This window comes from Spea bombifrons, chromosome 7 (genome assembly GCF_027358695.1).
Source record: "Spea bombifrons isolate aSpeBom1 chromosome 7, aSpeBom1.2.pri, whole genome shotgun sequence".
NCBI classification, from domain to species: Eukaryota; Metazoa; Chordata; class Amphibia; order Anura; family Pelobatidae; genus Spea; species Spea bombifrons.
In genome coordinates, this window is record NC_071093.1 from 13,477,615 (window position 1) to 13,500,474 (window position 22,860).

Consider the following 22,860-nt stretch of genomic DNA (forward strand, 5'->3'; position numbering starts at 1 on the left):
GGCGGCCGTTTTGAATGTTGGTCTACACATTAACATACCCAAACACTAACATGCACAGGCACTCACAAAAATAACGATACACACTAACATAGCCAGACACACAGACACTCACAAGAACATACACAAACTAACATACTCACACACGCCAATATATTCAGACACTCACACTAATATACACACATGAAAATACTCACACACGGTTACACACACTAACACATATGCACACTAACCCAGTCACGACTTTCAGGTCACTCGCCAGACCTGCACCATTCATTTGCTATGCGAGTGACACAGTATTGTGGTATGCTGTGTACTTTTGTTTTTTTTGTTGTGTTGGTGTAGTGGGTGTGATTGGATGCTGGCGAGCACCGGTGGGGGGGGGCATTCAAATGCTTGCATAGGTTCCAATCAATATTTAAGACAGCCTTGTAACGCTTGTGGTACAGAAGGGTCATGTAAGCAGCATGTGGTCTACACATGACTATTTTATTGCTAATCATATTTATTAGGAAATAAAAGTATAGAATTAAAACTGATCTAATGTACATTCCATGCTGCTCTTGCTATAGTGCCACCTAGTGTACAGATAGGAGTGCCACATCTTACATTTTATTTTTAGAGTGCCCTCAGATTCCCTTTTGTGGGGACTTAATACAGTTGGCACAAAACTTCGAAGATGTTCTTACACCATCCCTTATGATTAATTCAGATGTATAAACAGCACTCCAATATTTCTGGTGCTTGAACTGGGCTCCACCAGCACCCCAAAATATCACAAATAAAGTCACTCAGCACTCCAGTAGTTCAGTGAGGTATATTTAATTCAGCAACACGGGCAACGTTTTGACCTTACGGTCTTTATCGAGCCATCTTCAACAGTGTTGAAGCTGATGTTGATGCTCATCTACCATACTGCAAGTGTTAATAGTGTGGTGCAGAAAATGTACTGGGATGGGGTGGATTGGAAAAGCTGCATAACTATAGTTCATTTTATTGATTTACCAGGAATGCAGCAGAATGATTTGGGGGGTTTTTTTAAACTTTTTTTATGTAATTGTTTTAATTATCAATTTATTGAAGTTTTAGTTCTTGAAATATTGTTCCTCACTTGAGTTTAATGTTGCACATTTACACTATCAGCAAATGCATTTGGGGATCAATTCTTCTGTGAGATTTGGTCTTGTGGCTGGATGTGCCTCTGGCACAGGGCAGATACTGGCAGATAGACAAATCCATCCACAAGACTGAATCCCCTCTGAAAAAAAGACTGCTGCTCAATCTCCTTCCTTACTCTGAGGGAACAATTCTTAAAAAAATAATAATAATTGGGAGGGGGAGGATTTAGTTTCCAATACTGTGGGACTGGTTGTGTCTACCTGCCAGAGTCTTCCTAGTGCCCAACTACTGCTGCTACGTTATCACCTCTGAAGTGCCAAAACAATCAAATGGTCCACAGCATGCTGCCGGATGCGCGTGTCGGTCGGTGCAGTGCTGCTGGTGGTCCTGCAATGCAAAATGAATTCCTAAACCTTGAAATGCTGCTGTTGTAAGGTGAGTCCAGAAGGTGGCAGGGACCTACCACTTTGGGAATCCCGCCGCCTGCATGTCATTTCCGAATAAAAAAAAGGGCTTCAAATTTCATCTGAACAGAACGGTCAGAAAACTAAACAAACATTTAATTCGAATCGGTTTGGCTTCTCGTGCACTAGTCCATCAGATATATACATGTGTCGCCCCTTTTCTTTAACCACAAACAATGCACTTGTGGCAGTGGCAAGGGTCTATAAGTGAAGAGATAGAGTTTTTGTGTTAACCTTGACTATAATTGATATAATGATAATCCTGATTTCCTGAAAAATACTCCATTATCCTTATCAACATCCATTTTTAATGGTGTGAATATTCACAGTCTGTAATCAGTTTGTTTCTAGGACCAGCAAAAAAAGGCCCATATTACTTTACATCTTTAATTATTCATTGGCTTGGGTAACTGGAGAAAATAAAGACACACACAGCATATGTTGTAGCCTCAGAGGGCAGAATATGCGTTGCCTTTCTGCGCCGTGCGAACCCAGACATTTTCTGGAACTGATCAAGATTAGAATGTGGTAGGGCCAATAACCTTGGGTAAATTTAATAGATTGCCATGTTTGCTGCTGCTACAAAGAACTTTGTGAAACAAGTAGGGGATGGTGGACGATTGATTCCTGTTCCTAGTCTCAATGAAGCTGACAAATACCAACCTTTAAGCCTCGTTATAAAAAAGAAGCGTTGGTTTTTCTCCAGAAAGGCTAAGTATATCTCAACACCTTTTACGCTCAAAGATATTTTACATGGAGACAAAGAAATTTCTGCAGGTAAGTCATTTTATTTTCTAGTTTGTTGATATAGTGTTTGTACCTGATGAAGAAGCATCTTCACGTAATATGTGGAATAGATCAATGCATACTGGAAAGTGCAGGAAACTTCAAAGCTTTTCTGTGAGCAATATAAAGCTGTACTAATTACTAGGCTGCTGTTTCCTGAGTCTCAGTTTACTCACAAATGAATAAGACCAGAATACGTAATTCATAATTATACTGTAGCTAGCTGTACAATTAATTGCCATTAACAATGTATGCAGTCACCTGGTTATGACCCTTACAAAATGCAATACTATAATCACTTAAAGGCATCGCTAGAATAAGTAGCTTTGGACCCTGGAAGAATTATACCGGAATGGCCCCTGTTATCTTATGCCCAACATTTTTTTCAATATTAACACAACAAGGAATAGGAAAAGGGTTGCGCTTGATGGACGGAAGTGTTTTCTCAACCTAAACAATATCCAGGGCTGGATTCATGGTAGAGCAATATTATTCACGTGTCCCATGAAGTCGCGATCCAATCGGGTCCTACGACGTACAGCAATCACTGCGTGCCCGGAATAGACATCACTTCTTGGTGTGCAGTGTCAATGAGGGACCCAATTGAATCTGCCCAATGTGATTTTTGCACCTCACTTGCTAACATCTCTTCTTCTCCTTTTTATATATTTTTCTCTCCTGTTTGTCCCTCTTCTGTCTTCCTTTGATCTAATTTTTCCTTTCTGACACCATATGCTAATAATACGCTAACGCCAATACTAACACCCACATTCATGTTAATACTATACACTTACATGCCCACACAATAACACCAAATGCTGTTACACACACTCATGTAAACACCGTACACTAACATACACATACTCATGCTAACACCATACACTGACATATTACAATATACAGTAACATGTACACACATGCTAACACCATAAACTCTCAAACACACATATATACTCTACTGCAACACCTCACACTTATACATACACACACACACTCTCACTCTCTGCCACCATCACTGAAGCTCTCCCAGCCCACCTCCTTATCTTGTGTGGAGCTCTCTTTCCGCTGCAGCTCACATTCACATTCAGTGTGCAAGCTGCCACTCTTTACCACCACTGGATTGCATAAGGCGTGATACGTGACCCCCATGTTACCTGCCTTAGCATGTCCCTAAAGAGAGTAGGGCTAATACATACAGTATGAGGCATTATACATGCATTTGCAACATAGACCACATGTAAATTTAAAGGGACCCCTCAGCTATCCTATACATTGAAGTCCATATGATGGCTGGAGTGTCCCTGTAAAAATAAATGTTATATATAAAATAATTTTTTAAACATAATCCCCTTTAAAAATTTGGATATTACGTTTCAGGATGTTTATGGGGTTCAAGACCCAGTCCTCAAACATACCCATCCTATTTTTAAAAGAAAATAGGTTTGTACCAAACTGATATTGATTTGTATTGAGTGTTCTATGATTCTACCCATCTTGAGAATTGTGTCTAAAAAGTGAAAGGAGAAAAGATTTAAATCTAAAATATAAAAAAAAAACCCAAAAAGCTAGATATTTCTGTTTGTTTTTTGGTTTTCAAAATTTTAGGAATTTGTCACACTAAAAAGGTGTCTTGTGTTTTATTTTTACTGTGTCAGGTGTCAGTTCTTACCAGTTGTTGAATTATGAAGATAAATCAGATGTGTCTTTGAACAGAAAACATGGAAATCAAATAATGAACGATGTTGGAATCAACATTTATGGATCTGATTCTGTTGCGGTTAAAGCTTCCTTTGGTATTGTTACCAAGCATGAGGTTGAAGTACCAGCATTGCTTAAGGAACTTGTTTCCAGGTAAGCATGAGCATGACCTTCATACACTGCCTGGATACACTCCACTGCCTGCAGCGTAAGCGTACGAGTAGCACACAGCTACCTACAGCACACAGGCAGCCCCACACATCGCTCTGGACATACTCTACATAATTGATTGGCTGCGGGCCTTAAAGTGCCAGAGCTCATTTAAACCCCCAGTCCAGTAATGGATAATAACATTTGAATGGAACAATTCTGCCTATTTTTCAGAGTTTTAAAAATGTGTGGTAAAATGATTATATCAAGAGACATGTTAGGGTAAGTTATTAATAAAAAGCAATTGTAGAGCAAGGTGTTACATATGGTTTTATCTCCATTCCATTGGTGGCTATGGTGATAAGACTGCTTAGAAAACATTGCACCAGAGTTGGTGAGTAAAAAAATCTCCTATTATCATTTTATTATTATTATTTTTCTTCTATACCCTCTAGCATACTAGTTTTTATAATTACTTTTATACGTTTGCAAATCCTTTTAATTTTTTTACTATGTAAATACATTTTTCTGCGGTCAAGGGGTCTTGAACAGTAACTCAAATGTTCACTGACCTTTTGGTGATGATAATCAAAGGGAATGGGGTTGCTATTCACTCTTAGATTCACCGATTAAGATACATTCACTAACACATATTAAATGCCCCATCTTTTTTTAGTATTCTAAATTGCAATTTAATTGCAGTACATGCTGGTGGTATTTATAAAACAAAATGCAATTACTTTGGTGTATGGCAACATTTACTCTATAATCTGACACTACCAACATAGTTACTCATAAAACCCTCATTGTTTTCTTCCTTTTAACTATTATAATTCGCTTTTCTAAAATATCATGTAAATTCGTAACAGTCCAGCAGTCTGGCATTATCAATTCTTCCTCTTGTTGCTAAAATCTTTAAAAAATATATCCTACTCACATCTCCGGCCTCCTACATCTTCCTTTAAACTTTAAACTCCCATCTCAGAAAAACTCCAGCTGTTGATATGACTAAGCCGGACTCTTGGGTGGTAATTTATATGACTACCCTCCTTAATTATGCTTTTTCAGCCTCTACTTGTTTAGGTTTATACAATATAGCTTCCCACGCATGTAATTTATGGAAAACCCAGAAACATATGACCCATCTTCTCAAGCAGAATGGCATCTCCATTTTTTTCCTCTGCTCTGTCTTCAGCCAATTTAATCACACTGTTTTTCTTGGACCTTTTCTCAGACATTGCCATCCTTCTTTAGCCTTGACAAATCTATCCTACACTGGATGTGGTAGATGCCTCTTTGTTTTTAGTGTACTCTCCACTCAAAGCCTCAAGAAATTAATAATTCCTCAGCCTACCAACTGCCTTCTTTCTCCAGTTCTCTCTGAAATACTGGCTACCTAGACAATGATATTTTGTGATTATAACCCTTTATTTATATTTATACATGGTTGCAATGGAATATATTTTGGAGCCATTTTGGTTGATTGGTACATCTTCTATAATTTGATGTATTCTCGTGATTAACTGTATAAAACCCACTAATATTCCTCATTTTCAGAACTGTTGACCTAGACCACTGTTTGGTACGCCAGTCAAGAGAAAGCAAGAAAGAGGTACTGTGTGTGGTGATGGAGAGCATTCGGACGACACGTCAGTGTTCTTTATCTGTTCACGCTGGCATGCGGGGGCAGACAATGAGAGTGAGTCCTTTAAATCTCCTTTAGAATCAAATCCTTTGTATCATGGGCATCTGCAGAATTTTTCCAAGAGGGCAGACCCAAGACCAAAAGTGATATATCTTTGTACTTACAAATTAATTTTCTCCCTTTATTTCTGTCAAATTTCTCCATATTAAATTTTACTCTATTTCATATATTTTCTTACCAATAACTTTAAAAATGACCCTAAATGTGTAATTCATGTCAATGTTTTCATGTAGATTGGTGTGTTACTTTATTTATACGGTGATAAAAAAAAGGTCACTTGCTATTGATTTTATACATTTACATTTTAAAATTTCAGTTTCATATTATTGAAGACCAGAACTATAAAGGACGGGATAAAGCAATAGTTTTTCCAGCACATACAACAATTGCATTTAGTGTTTTTGATCTGTACATTCATCTGGATGGGCACTTTGGTAAGTTTCTGTGTTGTTTTTTTTAATAATTAATTAAAAACAATAAATCTGTGTTCTAATATGAAATTCCAATGTGGATAATATCAGTGCCCAGTCCTTTAGTTGGTATCGACTAACATACAAAGTGAAAATGTATTGACAGTACAATCATGGCACTGAAAGGGAGAAGTTACCTCCTGGGCGACTCAGACTTAAAGATTTGGGGCTACCTGTAGCTTTTCATGTAATTTCACACATAACCACCAGGATATCTAGGTTAACAAGGGCTTTAGGCAAGATTTATATCCATATTGCATGTTTTCTGTGCTCCTTTTGATGCAGTTTTTGATGCAGTTGTTATTGGGCCACTTGGCTGGACTTGTCACTCAGGCTGAGAGACACTCCTTTCCTGGTGACAGGGTGGAGGCACATACAAATAGGCATAGGAAACTCATACAGTACCTGTTATTTGGCCAAAAAACTGGTTTTGTATAATTATTCATCTACATTAATTCTCTCTGCAGGCTCAGATGAGGGGAAATGTTCGTATGCATTCTGTAGGTGTAAATACATCATTTCTAATAATTCTGTTTCCAAACACACAACATGCAGAAAGTTTCTAAATGTAACTTTCAAAAAGACTTCTTAAAGATTAATTAACCAGTTCAAATTACATCTTAAGATATCATATTTTTGGCCAATGCAATTAACATATTTGCAATTGTGTCAATTAACCCCTTAAGGACGATGGGCGGTCCCTAAACCCATTGAAAACAATGCATTTTGAGCCCGTACATGTACGGGCTTTGTCATTAAGGGGTTAAACAGTGACCGCCATACCACTGAGCATCTCAGACTGTGTTGATGACCACACTGACATGTATGCCTCTCATTCACTTTACAGAGCTGTGTGTGTCAACAGCTTCCAAAGGAGGATTTGAAAGAGAACTAACCAGATCGTTTTCATTAAATGCCCTAAGAAATAACTTATACCGTTCAGGAATCATATTTAGTGGTGAGTTGGAAATTGTATAAAGTCGCTGATTATTTTTTAAATCTTCATCATGTTAAGTAATTTGTAGAATTATTATGATATAAAATGATAAAACCTTAAACCAGTATAATGCTATTAAAAATGTTTATATGTACTGATAATGTGGAGCACATAAAAATATGTTTTTGACACTTTTGTTCTCAAGGTACTTTAAATGATCTCATATAATTAGGGTTACCACCTGTCCAAGTTCTACCTGGACAGCCATGGAATAAAGAGGTACACTCTATGACCAAAAGTCTGTGTACACCCTTCCTGAATATTGTTACCCGGCAGGTGTATAAAAGCAAAAAGTCAGTTCACAAAATGTCTGCTCTGCTAGATCTGCCCTGGTCCATTATTTTAAAGCTTCTAGGCGCAACAATAGCTCAACCATGAAGCGGTAGACCACATACTTACAGAGTTGGGCTGCTGAATGTCCTCTGCAGCATCTCTCCAATGCTGTCTCTGATTAGAAACATCAACGCATGTACTGTGCATCAGGAGCTTCATGAAATAGGTTTCCATGGCTGAGCAGCTACACACAAGTCGAAGAGCAGTGTAAAGCACAGCACCACTGGCAATGTGTTCTCTGGAGTGATAAATCATGCTTCATCTGGAAGTCTGACGGACAAACCTGGGTTTGGTGCAAGGAAGAATAACGCTACCTACAAGATTGCATAGTGGCAACTGTATGGTTTGGTGGGGAAGGGATAATGGTCTGGGGCTGTTTCTGAAGGTTTAGGCTTCTTAGTTCCATTGAAGGGTAATTTCAATACTACAGCATGCAAAGACGTTTTTGACAATTGAATGCTTCCAACTATTGTGCACCTATTCAGAAAGCAAGGTCCATATAGACATGGTTTAACGGGTTTAGTGTGGAGGAACGCATTTGGCCTTCCAATGCTCATGCTTTTGGAAAGGGATGTTCAACAAGCTCATATAGGTGAGATGGTGTCCACATACTTTTGGTCATATATGTGTATCCCATGCCCCAGATTTACCTCGTTATGTCCAGGGAAATGTTGGGCCAGTGACCATGTTAGTCTGCATTCTGATTGCCGCAATCTGATTGCCGCATTTAGCAGGGTGATGGAACACACATGAAATGCATGTGGAGAGAGTGATGATGTTTAGATCGGATATAAATATTTCTATACAGTATATATATATATATATAAATATATATGACCTGTGTTTAAACCCCATGTTTTTGGGATGTTCATACATCACTTCTATTGTATTTTAGTGCATGTTGAGTGTTGAGCCAGGGTTGAGGGTTGTGGAAAGAGTCTGGGATAGGTGGGGCTGATGCTAAAAGTGAGCAGGGATATGGGAACCCAACTGCCTTACAGGAAGAGCCATCTCACGGTGTTCAGCTACAGAGCATCAAGAGGTGGCCGTGTGGGACCTGTAATGGTTACAGCACAGACTTCCGTTGATTTAACTACCCACTGGTCCAGCTAGTGGAGATAAGGCTTGTGAGCTGGCCCATGATCCTTGTTAACTACACTGGACAGTGGGAAAGTGCCAGAAACTAGGTAGAAAAAGTTCATCAAGTTTAACCATCAAGTTTAACCTTGCTGTAGCAAACTAGCATGAACAAAGCAGCATGAAAACTTAGGAGGCTGAAGGGGAAGGAGATAATAATGAGTTTGCTTTTTTTGTACTCAGGCAAAAGGACAATGGATATCATTGGAAATTCCGACTCATATATTGATGATATTTTTTCGGATTACTACGATAAGGCTGCCAGTATGACAGATATCTCCACCACTTATATGCGAGAAGGTGCTCACACTCGTGTTAATCTGCTTAATAATAACATCTCCAAGGGGCCATGTGCTCTCTGTGGAATGGGGAACTCGAAAAGAGAAACAGTGTATGGATGCTTTGAGTGTTCTTACAATGGGCAGAAATATGTAAGGCTGCATGCTGTTCCATGCTTTGACCTATGGCATAAAAGAATAAAATGATATATATATATATATATATATATATATATATATATATATATATATATATATATATATATACATATATGTCATACATTGTATCTGTGCCTATTTGTTATATCTCAGGTGTAACCATAGAAGACATTAAGTGGCAAAAATAAACTTATACTAGGTGCTACAATGTACAATGTTACAAAAAAACAAAACAAAACAAAACATGGGTATGTCTTGAAAATATCACTTTGTGTGCAAGTTGTGAATTGGATAGCAGGCCATATTGAACTGGTAAATACCAAAATTGTGTGTTGGTTTGCCTTCTCAAGTCAAAGCAGTGTTGACAGGCTGTAGTGAATTTTTTGACATAGTTAACTAATAGTTACTTATAATACTTATATATCCTCCTTTATTAATATCACTAGAGGATCAATAGCATTTTGACTTTTCTTTAGTATCCCATTAACTCATGTCAATGTATAGTTGGGCATATCAATTACATGTGATTTTTATTCCTTCAATAACTGATTATGTATGTGCCTGTTTACAGCATTACCATTTTGCATGCAGTAAAATTTGAAGTGTATGAAAAATGGACTCCAATATGCATTAAAATATAAAATGAATGGTGACTAGACTTTCTCTTGTATACCGTATTTGCTTGCTTATAAGACGACCTTGATTATAAGACGACACCCCAAAATCTGAATATAAATTTTGAAAGAAAAAAAAAAGCCTGAATATAAGACTACCCTATAGGAAAAACGTTTTACTAGTAAATATTCATTCACATGTAAACTATTTTTTCATATTTAATAAAAACTATGAGAAAAATGCATTCTTGTTTTTATTTTTTATTCACCAACCTGCCCCCCCCGTTATGCACATCTGCCCCCCGGCTTGCCACTCCGCCCCCAGATATGCCTTATACCCCCCTATATGCCAATCTGCCCCCCCAATGCATCCCCAGACTTGTCCCCCGTGCTTCAGACTCCCTGGTGTCTAGTGGAGGCAGAGGTTGAGCGTCTGCACAATGTGCATAGACAACCTCCTCCGCTGCTACCCGGCACTTCCACCGGGGATTCTATGACTGAGCACCGGAAGGTTATGGCACCCCAGCGCTCCTTCATAGAAGCCCCAGTGGAAGTTCTGGGCAGCAGCGGAGATTATCTGCACCCATCGCACAGACATTCACAGGCTGCCAGAGAGGAGGATCTTGGTCCGCTGCAGCTCTGCAATGGGGATCTGGATCTAAGTCTTATAGTCCGACCTCTATTTGAGTTCGGATTATAAAAGGACCTTGAATATAAGACGAGGGGTACTTTTCAGAGCAACTGAAAAAACCTTGTCTTATATTTGAGCAAATACGGTAGTTCCACATGGACTGTATACATGCACTATTAAATAATACACACCACAATATAGCATGTTTTTCTGCTAAATTCTTACGTGTGTTAGATGATATTACTTAATCATCTATTATAAAATGATGTCAATGTTTTAAAAAAGGATAGTGTATTGGCAATCTAGAAATGATAGTATTTATTGTCCTCAGCAGTTTGTGTGGACTATTCTGTTGTATTTGGTTGTGTTTACATTTGTGTTTTTTCATAAATCATTGTTTTATTAACATCTGTTTTGAAGTTCTTTGAAGTTCTTGCTGAGAACACCTTACACTGCAATTGATAACTGATATTCTATGTAAAATGCTGAAGGAACGCATCATCAAAACAAAAAACACACACTTCACTTACTATCATATTTTAATGGCAACTAAAAATGGGAAGAATGAAGCCTTCTGGATCATCATTGTACATCATTTCTTTGAAGGGTCCAGTAAGGAAAATGAAGTTATATATAACAAATTAATCATATTTTGTGTTCGATAAACCCTATATAACAGCTTAGTGGTTTATTTGGGCTTGAATGTTCTTTTAAAGAAAGGTACTGAATTTGGGGCTATATATGAAGCACAGTTGTGCAGCTCGGTTTAATCTTGTTTATTAAGTCAGAAGAATTTAAAAAAAACTGCTACTTTGTAAGAAAAAAAACAATATCAAGACTTTTAATCCCTTTTTTTAATAAGGTTTAAGTTTTCACGGCAGTACATAAACAATTTATTTCATTATAAACCCAACATTTTAATTCAGGTTAATGGAGCTGTCACTAAAAACACTTTACTTGTTCTGCAGTTGTTTTCATTTTATTATTAATATTTTTTAGGCTGTCATACATAGAATTTACTATGGTAGTACTGTTTAGAGTACACATCTAATTAAGTGTTTAATGTGCTTATTGTGTCTGAACTACACATTAATAAAATGGGATAAAAAAGATTTGAATGTGCACAAAAATCCATCGGCCAATGTGTGAGGCAAGGTAAGGGCGTGATGTTAAATATTATCTGGTGGAGCCTGGTTATATCATGGACATAGTAAGACTTTCAAAACAATAAAGTGATATGTATACTACATATCACATACACATACTACAGAGCTAATTCATAAAGTGCAACATATAGGTAGTTTAGGTGATTGCCATTACATCCAACATTTTATTTTAAAAATACATTTTATAATGCTGGAATTTTATTGATTTTATTTTGGTAAAATATTACTTTGAAAGATATATATATTTGATTTTATAAAGTATAAAATATTTTCTAAAATATGTTGCTTGCATAAATATTTAACCCCTGTGCTCTGGAAGCGTAACATTTGCACAGATAAAATAAATTACCCAAAGGAGTTCACAATTACCTTACAATTTGGCCTCCAACAATGAACCATTATAGTTGTTCCAAAATTTCAGGATACAATTTCCACCAAACAACATATTTCAGTTTTTTTTATTTATCTTAATAAATTTTTACAGTAATTAATCCTGGGTTCCAGTTTTGAAATAAGATATTACACAGAGTAATATTTCAATGTACCATTTGGAGTGGTAATATGAGAGAACTAGTAAGGGATCAATATGTTGGTTAAGTAAATGAAAAAACACAAAACAAATATGGCCATGTTTGATGTATGGTAATAATGTCTGTGAAAATTAGTGAACCAACCTAAAAGCAAGGTATAGGGAAAATTGCCAAAAAAATGCAAACATACTTTTGGATCACTGTTACATCTTACTCATTAGATGAAAAAAATTAATTTCTTGATATGGTGAAAAAAATGTGATAATTAACAAAAAACAATCGCACTTTCACACAATAAAAAATTACTATAATTCATCATGTTGATAGACATTATATTCCTTTGCAGATATGAAGCCATCGTCATTATGATCGTTCTTCTGAAATATATCTGTTAGAATGAGACCGTGAACGGACGGGTCTCGATGTTTACCATCCCTCTTAAATTCTTCTGATAAATAATGACTTATCTGCATATGGAGAGAAAAATAGTAAAAAGTTAAATAATCTCAGAAATTACACACACTATATTTATAAAGAAAATAAAACTAACTCCAAATTCATGTCTCTAAATTACTTTAAAGCGACACTCCAGCCATTATATCCACAATATAATAGCTAAGAGGTCCCTTTTAAATTTCCACTGTGTGCCACAGAATCACTCCGTATACGTGTGTCCCTTTCACTACCTCCTAGCTACGTTCCGTACAGGAGATGAACACATCCCAGTGGACGTGGTATAATCTTACACTAGCTGGACGAACACTGCAGACATGGAGGTTCAGACCCCTGCGACCACGCATCGAAAGTGCATTCCTGATGCTGATTGGCTACTTGACAGGAGAATTATCGGACCACCGAAGAGAAGGGCAGCTCTGCACCTTTCTTCCAACTTTAACAACACATACGAAAGTACTTTTTTATGCAATGTTTGTTTGTGTGAAAAATATTATACAAATTCATTCACTACTATATGAAAAAATAGTCCAGAAGAAATAATTAAAAAAAAACACAACATAAAATCATGTAAGATGAAGAAAACAACTCTAGGGTCCCAAAATCATATGTGAACAGATTAAAATACCTTTGCACAAAAAAGAATTAAAGAACAGCATTTAGTTATGCCCTCAGGTTAGTTCTGGGACTGAGCATTTGCTGAGGTTGCATTTAATATTGAGAGTCTGCACAGATATAGGGTGAGCTGGAGGGTTTTTGACATATCTGCTTCTTTCATTTAAATATGCCTCATCCTTTCTGTTCCCACCACAGAGATTATATATAATTTAAGTGATTTAGTGATATTGTCACTATAACAATCACTACAAAAAATAACTACTTTCTATTCTCATGATACAGAGGATCCAAACATAATCTTGGTGAGAGATAATGCAAGTTCGTGGTAGTTGTAGCTAAAGGTTGCCATCTTACCCAATGCCAAATACATACAATTACCTCGTCTTTGGAGAGTTGCTTGTCATTGTCCAGATCTATTTGTTTAAATGCTTCGACACTGCGTGGACCTTTGCTTATTCCCAACAATTCAATTTCAAAAATCAATGTTGCATTGGGTGGGATTTTATCTTGTGAAAAAAAAAAAGAATAATGACTTACAAAGAACACACAAAGACAAATTGTATAATATTATACTATATATATGTATTTAGCTCTCTCTCGATATATATCGATGTATATAGAATATTTATGATGTGTCATGAGCAATGGTTATGGCTTTGACATAAAGTACCATAAGCACAATAAAATTAAAATAAAAAAAAAAAACTGCTGGTCTTTTGGCTAAACAATGTATTGAATATATATATATATATATATATATATTGATACAATTGGATGAACATGGCATTGATAATTAAATGTTCCTATATTTACTAGCAGGGGCTGCTCCAAAATTCTCTAAAAAAAAGGGCCAGTCCAAGTATTTTGGAGGCTGGAACTCGACAGGGTCATGAGTCCGCAGTAAAAGTGTGGCTGTTCACACATTGTGTATGTTAATTACTGGGGGGCAAGGGGCTGATGGGGCCATTTGGCTAACCTGCCCCTAAGGCCAGAAGGTACCAACCCTCGGCTGCTCACTAGGTCCCTTATTTATACATAAAAGTGTGATCAAAAGTTTGCAAAGCCCAAAGCCCTGTTAGTTTATGCACCATGACACAAAGCAGGACAGCAAGGAGGCTGTACAAAATAGTCAGGTTCCTCAAAAAATATATATTTCTAAATAAACACCATGTGCATACCAAACATACCTAGAGCCAACAAAAAGGGGACACAGGACAGGAAAAAAGAGAGACTGATTTCCAAACCAGAGGCACTTTGTGTTTTTTTCTTACTGTGCTTTCTCATTCCAAAGTTAGTTGTCTTGCACACAGGGATCCACAGAGCATTTTGCAAAGTACATTAAATTGCAACGTACAGATAGCCAAGCAGATACATTACAGGACAAACACTTACATTCACATGCATTTTCTGTTAGAAATTTCTGCAGCCATCTTTCGCAACATGCAGATCTATGTTTGCCAAGGTGTTAATGTGCTTGCTGTGAATGAAGAAAAAGCTATTTTCAAGCTTCTCATCTAAGTAAAAGTTGGCTTTTCACATGTTATCATAAGCTTAGTCGACACTGGTATGAATTTGCCTCTTGAAACCCAAAGTTGTGATTAGTTACTAATGTAAGACGTAGAAGAAAACACTGGAAGGAAGAACACACATGTTAGGTAGTTAAGGTGTATTATCAGTGGGTGCATGATGCTAAAACTATAACCCTAACACACTAAAAGCACGGAAGACAAAAAGTAGACCTCACATCCACAGTGTGGCTCGACTTTTTGGCTACAGCTTGTGCGATTGCAATTTCTAGCATGTGTAATAAAAAAATAATAACTGAATAACTTTACTCTTCTAGCATCCATGTTTGCAATTATTATCTTAGGTCATCAGCTTACTTATAGTAGGTAAATTCTCTCTTTTAAATAATTTTCATTTACATATTATCATGCAAGTCAACTGAATTCCCAGATATGTATGTAAACCCAGGTGATAAAATGTGTCATTGTGGCAGTTGAGTGCATTGGATGAAATCCTGCATTACCATAGCCCTTTTCACCATAGGCCAATGAAGGTGGTATGACTGCTTTTCTTTTTTCTCCTCGGCACATGTCCAGCAAAGCTATATCAAGTCCTTTGATCACTTGTCCAACTCCAAGAACAAACCACTTTGGATGCCCATCTTTATCTGAGCGACTGGAAAAGAAAACTTAGTTCATGATCTATCTTCTCATAAAAAAAAGAACAGTAAACGGATTGATGTGATGTGAACAAGTGAAAGTGGCATCGATTATTATTATATTTTTCTTATATAGCGCTAACAAGTTACGCACTGCTCCGTGTAGTAAACGCTTCAAAGGGTCTGAAGTAACTAGGATTGACAGAGTAAGACGAACATAATAAATGAATTCAGAGCTTTTTTTGTGGTTGGGTCCTTTTAAAGCAGCAGGTAAAATAAATGACATTATTAACCACTCTATATGAAGGGTGAATGTTCAGACTTGACATATTGGAGTTTGAGTGGCAAACATAACCAGCTTATACTTAGGGGAGTTTATATAGTTTTTTCAAGATACCTTGTTTAAGATAAACAGTGCACCCAATTAGATGATGTATTGGTAAAAATTAATACATTCTTTAGTTCTCTTCATTGTTGCTCTGGAAAGAAAATACAGGTAGAAATACATACTTTTATAATTATTTCAAGATTGTTGCACTCCTGGCCACTTGAGGGCTACAAAACACATTACCTGCACCATCATTTTGGCTAAGGGTGATGGGAGCTGCAGTCCACATAAGTGCATCAGTTCTTTTTATTTTAATTTAAATGACCCTGTACCCTGTATTTAAATAAATGACCATACATGTGTTTTATTGTATTTATTTTTACATTTTTTAGGAGGGTGGCAGTTAAAGGGCCAGTATGCCAGCACAATACATTAGCTGTCACTTTAATTTTTTTAACAGGTTGTCATGGTAGTAAGAAGCCATTTATGGCTGCCCGCTTTAGAAAGTATCATGCCACCTCGTACTAGAAATGTTTGGTATCCTCGGTCCACTTTGCCAACCACTTAGCACTTACTAAGTGCCACTTATATGAGTACACTAAAGGATCCAGTCACAATGTAAATGAGTCTCATGTGGATCATCAGGTTACAAGGATAAAAAAAATTACAAAATGCCTGTACCCTGAGAAAAGGGGAAGACAAAAGACCAAAGTCTTGCCTTAAAATCCCATTCTTCAATTAGAAGTTATATAGCAACTTAACTAAAAATGCTCTAAGAATATGTATGGGCGCTCACAACAGGAGGCACTTGGCCTTCCCAAATTCTCCAGGGTCGCGTTGGATGAGGCAAAGACATGTACACATAAATATATATATATGTATATATATATATATGTATATATATATATATATATATATATATATATACACACATACACATACATGTGTGTGTAAAAATATATCCACTAACAGGGAAGCACGATTATTCCAAATTTGCTTCAATAGAGTGAGTGTATAAAGCCTGTCTAATAATTGAGAATAATCAGTAGCTGGTGGGCTGCTGTGTTACACGTCTATGAACACCCAGAGATCTCATCACAAAGAGTAACACAAACTAAGCCAACCCACCTCTTAATGGTACAGTATAACGTTACAGTTCTTTATATAGCGCCAGCAGATTCCGTAGCGCTGTCACAATCAGTAAAAGGCAGTACTACCTGTGAGGAGCCATCACCTACCTGCAGTAGAATTTGGAAAGGTCATGGGCCAGGTAGCCATCATAATGCGCGTTTACCAGATCCCCTCTCCTGCTCTTTTGGGTACAGTCACTGGGGGTATGAATCACCTCTAGTTTAATGTTCTCTTCTACCTCTTGTTGCCCCTGTATATGAACAGCAAGGAGGCTAAAAACCTGTAGAAACAAGAGAGTCTTGGGGTAGAGAGGCATAGCTGCTGGAAGTGTCTCTGCACTGGATAGAAGATCCCCTTTGATTGTTATACACGTGGCAGTCTTGGAATAACTGCAGATGTGAAGCAAAAAAAAAAAAAAGCTCACTGGAAATAGTTTTGTCTTCCAAGAGAAAGCTGGGTCTGCGTTACGCGCGTTATGATTGGCTATCTCAATAATGCTGTGTTGCTGCTCGCCCTATGATAATGTGCGTACCAGGAAAGAATCAGTGCGGGAACTTGGGGATTGTGCGCATTCTTCGGGATCTAGTTACAGACCTGAGGGGAGATTTCTTCTTTATTTATCGGGGCGGAATGCAGAAGTTATCCCGTCAGATTCATTTGTTAGTGCGCTGCCCGGACCTAAGCACAAACTCCGGGCATTTACAAAGACCATACTTATCAAGTGTCCCTGTGCTGATTCAGTCCCTCTCTAATACCCCAAGCTCTATAGCAATATAACCACATGGATAAACAAGTAGCTCTTAACCCCTTCTTTACTTAGGGTATTATATATACATATACATATATATTTATTGTTTTGCACTTTAACGTCATGTTTCTTTAACCATAATTATTATTTTCAATTTTTCCTGCACTCATACAATTTTTTTTTTCCCAAGGACAGATTTGATACCAATTTTAGATGTATAGTGCAACATTTAGTATGAATAATGCATTAAAATAATGAAAATGTTTGAAACAAATTTTGTTTGTAATATTTTCCTGTGATAATTGTCCCTAAAAAAGTTTAGTTACCACAAAATATATTAATGTAAGTGTCTTGATTTTTTTAAAAAAATACCCCACATGCTTATGTTTTTTTTTTATGTTTTTTGGAACTGGACATAAAATGGAACATGACCAAACTTTTAATTTGGCAACCTAAAGTATTCTAGTAACAGCATTTGGACACTTACTGTGCAGGCATTTAGTCACCGATTTCCAATCAATGGAGTGGTAAAGTTCATTTTTGTTGCTTTCTGTCATCGAACTTTCCATTTTTTTTTAGGGTTGTTTGTACAGATTACATGCAACTGCAGAGAAACCCACCCAAATCTATTGAGTTGCACCTACAGAAATATCCCAACTGCATGGGTTTTTGGAAGTTACAGAACACGACCATTCCTGTTTCCAAAACTTTTATCTTGTAATGCCTGTGCCTCATTTGCTGTTTAGCGGCCCACCAACTCAATATACCACCACAAAACTAAATATTTTTGGAGAGCAGACAACCCGGGGTATTTTACAAGGACCGGGGGAAGCTTCAAACCGATCAGATGTTCCTGGACCCGGAGCAGCCCAAGAACGAGGACCAAAGTATACGGACTTTGCCGGGCTCAATTGCCTAAGCGTGGCGCCGGACTTTCTGGGCAAGCGGGAAGATGTGTCCTAATTTATGACCTTTTTATCGCCTAACCTGTATATAAACCTGTGTGTTTCCCAATAAATAGTGTTACTTCCCTGGAACATTAGTTTCGTCTAATGCTCAGCCACTACCCGGTGAGCTGCGGTGCTGTGAAACTAGAGTCACAGTACCAGCTCGTGAGCCCCGTTCTGCTAGTATCAGCTAGCGCTAGAAGCGGTTAACCCTTTTCGTTCCCGGCAGGAAGCATCGCAGAACTGACGGGCGTACCCAGCCGGGGTACAAGGTGTGCCCGTGACAATATACATTCTACAAAGCATGGTCCTTGAAGACTAGGCAGATATATATATATACGTTATATTGTTTTAAAATGTAGTGAGGGCGTCTGAACACAATCCTGCTTGTTGGTGCTCTGTGCCAGAGGCAGTCCTCTAAGTACCACTAGTGTGGGGACCAGCCCCGACCCTCCCCTGCTGCCCAATCACTCCCTTCAATTCCACAATTGTGTCTATCATCTAAAGTAAAAACACATGCACAAATTGTGAATAAAAAAACTTAAATGTTTAATTGTTAAATACATAATTATTACAACCTGATCACTTATTAGTGATACTTTTAGGTATCAGATTATTGATTGGTTTTACTCGATCAATGTCAGTGACCTAATCTGAACGTCATCCCTATCACCAACAACATACAATATATTTAACCCAAACCTAACATCTAACCATATCTTACACTTTCACGATCCACTAACAGTAGCCTGGCACTACCCCTTACACTATCACCAAACCCAGTGTCAGTACTAATGGTCAGGTAGTTCAGGGCAGGCAGCATCAGAATCAATAACACTAGAGAGGCTTGGGTCAAGGCAGGCAGCAGGAGACACAACTCAGAAAACAATTGCAAGGTGTCACATTAAGCCTTTAAGGCTGAGGACTCATGGGGGTATGTTTAAGTTGGGGAGGGGTGCACTGTTGGATTTCTGGGGAGGCTCCTTACCTGCCTGCCCAGTTCCTTTTTATGTCTAAGTAACCCTGTGCTCATTAGGGGGGCACAGGGTGACCAGGAAACCCCATCTGGTCTGCCGTCTATGGGGGCACTATAAGCAAGAAATGCTAGATGCGCCTGGCCGGGACCTAGCCCCAAATTCATGGAACTGTGCTAGGAACCGCGGGATGCCCTCTGAAAATTGGAACAGGGTCGCTACGGACAACCTTTGCCCCACCATGTCTCTCTTTTGAGGATACATTAAGCTTGTGGTGGGCAATACTCGGTGGTGGTTACAGAGAGGAAGCTCGTTCGGGATCCCTGGTTTTATTACCAATCTTTATGAACGGGGATGACCCAGCCGCATCTATGGAACTCTGGCCCGGCTACCGCACCTACTCTTCCAGGTGATGTTTCCGACGCTGTCGCTCAGGGTCCCGACATTGGATCACCTAGCTTTTTGCATCATAACATCTTCGGACCCTGACCTCTCCATTGGTACCCCGGGATTGACGCCGCTCCCTTGGGATCACCCCGAAATAGTGACTCTTTGTCGGGTGGGCATTGCTGGCCATAGAACTGTATGGCGGTGCCGGGCTGTCTGGTGGTTGATGGGATTATACCTTTAATCCTATCATGTTTGCTGTATATATATATATCTGTGCTCTCCTCAATAAAGTGAGTTCTGTTTTACCCGTACACTAAGTCTCAGTTAGTGCTTGGGGGAATAAGAAGTGTTAATCCCTTGAGCAATTAATCTTTCAGCGGCAAGGAAGATCTATATGGCGGAGCTACTCAGTCCCAGTACAGGTAGTAGGACAGCTTCAGCACTGGTATAACCAAGCACTGATTGTAGGGCTTGGCAGGTTTATATAGTGTCATCTATTAGCGCTAAAGCTCTAACAGATGACATATCTGCTCACTGTCACTTTAAATCTTTATACAGAGATGTGTATGAAAGCATGCCCCATTCATTACGTGTACACAGGTGCCTGCAAGGGGAGGAGGACCCGCACCATGCTGCCTGCGAGGACAACCACAGGGACACCATTGTATGCGGTAACACCCACAACACCCAGGAAAGGAGAGACAGTAAAAAAATGGCCCCAAATCCAAAGGAACTTAAGCAAAAATCCTGCCATGTGTACAAGAAAAATGAAATCCTTATTTTTGCAAGTAATGTGAAAATGTGAGATTTGCAGTGAGCCACCTAAAAAGATAAGTGGGGTGTCTGACATGTTCAAGAGGTATGCTTTTAGGCAATATATAGTTTTATAGGATTAAATTGAAATATCGGACCTCTACTGTGTCTCAAATGAGACATGAGCCTAATAAAGTGATCTGTCAATATTCCAAGTTTGAAAACTGAAATGCGTTGTGACAGAATGAACTGTCATACAGAGCCCCAAGGTACTCAGCGATCGCTCCAGCCTGGCTGTCAAACAAAGATAGCACTGGTAGGAACTCCATTGTGTAACTAATCCCATCAATAGGATTGCTGCCAGGGGAATTAAATGTTGGGTTGAATACATGTATCTGTTATCTATGTTAATGCAATTCTGTGGATATATGAGGCTATGTTTTACAACAATAAAATGTTAATTCTTGCTGTACTCAATTCAAGGTAGTTGTGTCTACTTATTGGGTACACATAGCAGGGTTCCAAGGTGTGCATGCTCACTGGTGCTGGAAGTGATTTCAGGGACAACAGGAGGATACATCTGGGTGAACTCTGGGAGTTACTACAGCTCTCTTGGTGAACCTGTTACATTCGTATGTTCCAGTTTTGACCCTATAACATCTAAACATGAAATGCATGTGGGGTATTGCTACACTCAGAGGTGTTGCTGAATACAAATAATAAGCTGTTTCAGTAATTACTGTGTATGTATATAATGTGTTTGTTAAAAATTGAAAAAAATACTACAACGTACTATAATTTACTAAATAAAAAGTGTTAAAATGCCCCTAGTAAAATACTTAGGGATGTCAACTTTTTAAAAAAATACTTTTGTTCAGCAGTTTGGCTTTTTCTAGCCACTATTGGGGCCCAACTCCCAGCATATCACATTTTAAAATGTTTTTAACCCCTTGACGACAATTGACATGGCTGGCACTTCATGGGGTTAAACAAGCATAGCTTGTGTTGAAGCATTCAGCAACACCAAAAAAATGTACGGGCCTTGTTGAACCGCTCCTAGAAGCAATTGTTTTCACCATATTGAAAGGATCTATACCTTTCAAATATGGTGGTGCCCTAAGCTCAGCCAGTGCTGCAGAAGTGCCTCAATATAGAGGCATTCAGCAACACAAAAAAGTCAGAGTCCCTGTTCAATCACTCATAGGAGCACTCAAAAACGGTCCATTCAAATAAAAAACCTGAAAAGCCTGATATAGGTACTGCGGCCAACCATGGAGGTCAATGGAGCCCAGCTCACTTATCACTATGTGATCAGTAAAATAGTATTAAAAAATCCACATTTAAAAATACTTAATATATATATATGATCTTATGAGCAAGTATTAAAATTGTCACTGTATCATCCCACAAATTGGTATTTCTAAACTCAGGACAAATATTAGAATCCATTTAGCAGTTTTTTTTGAGTAGCCTATGTAGATGAGTAAAAATATTTTTCACCTAAATGACAGAAAAAGTGCTTTTTTCAATGTTTCACCATCTTTTATAATTTCTTTAATAGTAAATTACATGATATGATCAAAATAACGGTATATATTAGGAAAGCCCTTCTTGCCCTAAAAAACAATATATAACTTGTGCGGGTTCGGTAAATGGGAGAGGAGAAGGATGACAGCTAAACAGGAGCACCGCAGAAATGTTAAAACAGCCATTGTCACAAAAGTAACAAAAAGAAAAAAGACAGTCTGGTCCTTAAAGGGTTAATAGCTGTTTATGTAAATCACTTTCACCTTTTTTCTTTTTTGTTCAGTGCTGTAGAATATTATGATTCATCCGATATCACATTCATTCACCGGGCATTCAGCACTCCTATCAAAGAAGACAGCGATTTAGGTCCTGAAGAGGGACTGTCAATACTGTTCAGGGGAATTTAGGAGGTCTGAGAGTCCGCAGCTCCCACAGAGCTTCTTGAGACAGAATGCGACCGGTTACCAAGAGGCTTTAGGAAGTTCCCTAGAAGCGAGTGGCGTGTATCGGGCTAACTGCATTTACTGCTATAACACCGGGAAATAACGACAGCCGCCACCCCTGCACCAAGCACGAATGACCTCTCCCTCCCC

The 22,860-nt window shown here is 38.2% G+C and overlaps 2 protein-coding genes across 2 annotated transcripts; one reads left to right on the forward strand and one right to left on the reverse strand.

Annotated features, from left to right (window-relative positions):
* The first annotated feature begins 2,146 nt into the window (after positions 1-2,146).
* Positions 2,147-9,341, forward strand: PJVK (pejvakin). Its single transcript, XM_053471950.1, has 6 exons — positions 2,147-2,357; positions 4,022-4,217; positions 5,772-5,913; positions 6,236-6,353; positions 7,237-7,326; positions 9,040-9,341. The coding sequence occupies exons 1-6, from the start codon at positions 2,147-2,149 to the stop codon at positions 9,339-9,341; spliced, it is 1,059 nt and encodes a 352-aa protein (XP_053327925.1).
* Positions 9,342-12,132: 2,791 nt separating this feature from the next.
* On the reverse strand, positions 12,133-17,339 carry FKBP7 (FKBP prolyl isomerase 7). The gene is made up of 4 exons (XM_053470901.1): positions 17,036-17,339; positions 15,335-15,486; positions 13,684-13,811; positions 12,133-12,701 (listed from the first exon to the last, which is right to left on the reverse strand). The coding sequence occupies exons 1-4, from the start codon at positions 17,242-17,244 to the stop codon at positions 12,540-12,542; spliced, it is 651 nt and encodes a 216-aa protein (XP_053326876.1). The 5' UTR covers positions 17,245-17,339; the 3' UTR covers positions 12,133-12,539.
* Between the last annotated feature and the right edge of the window lie 5,521 nt (positions 17,340-22,860).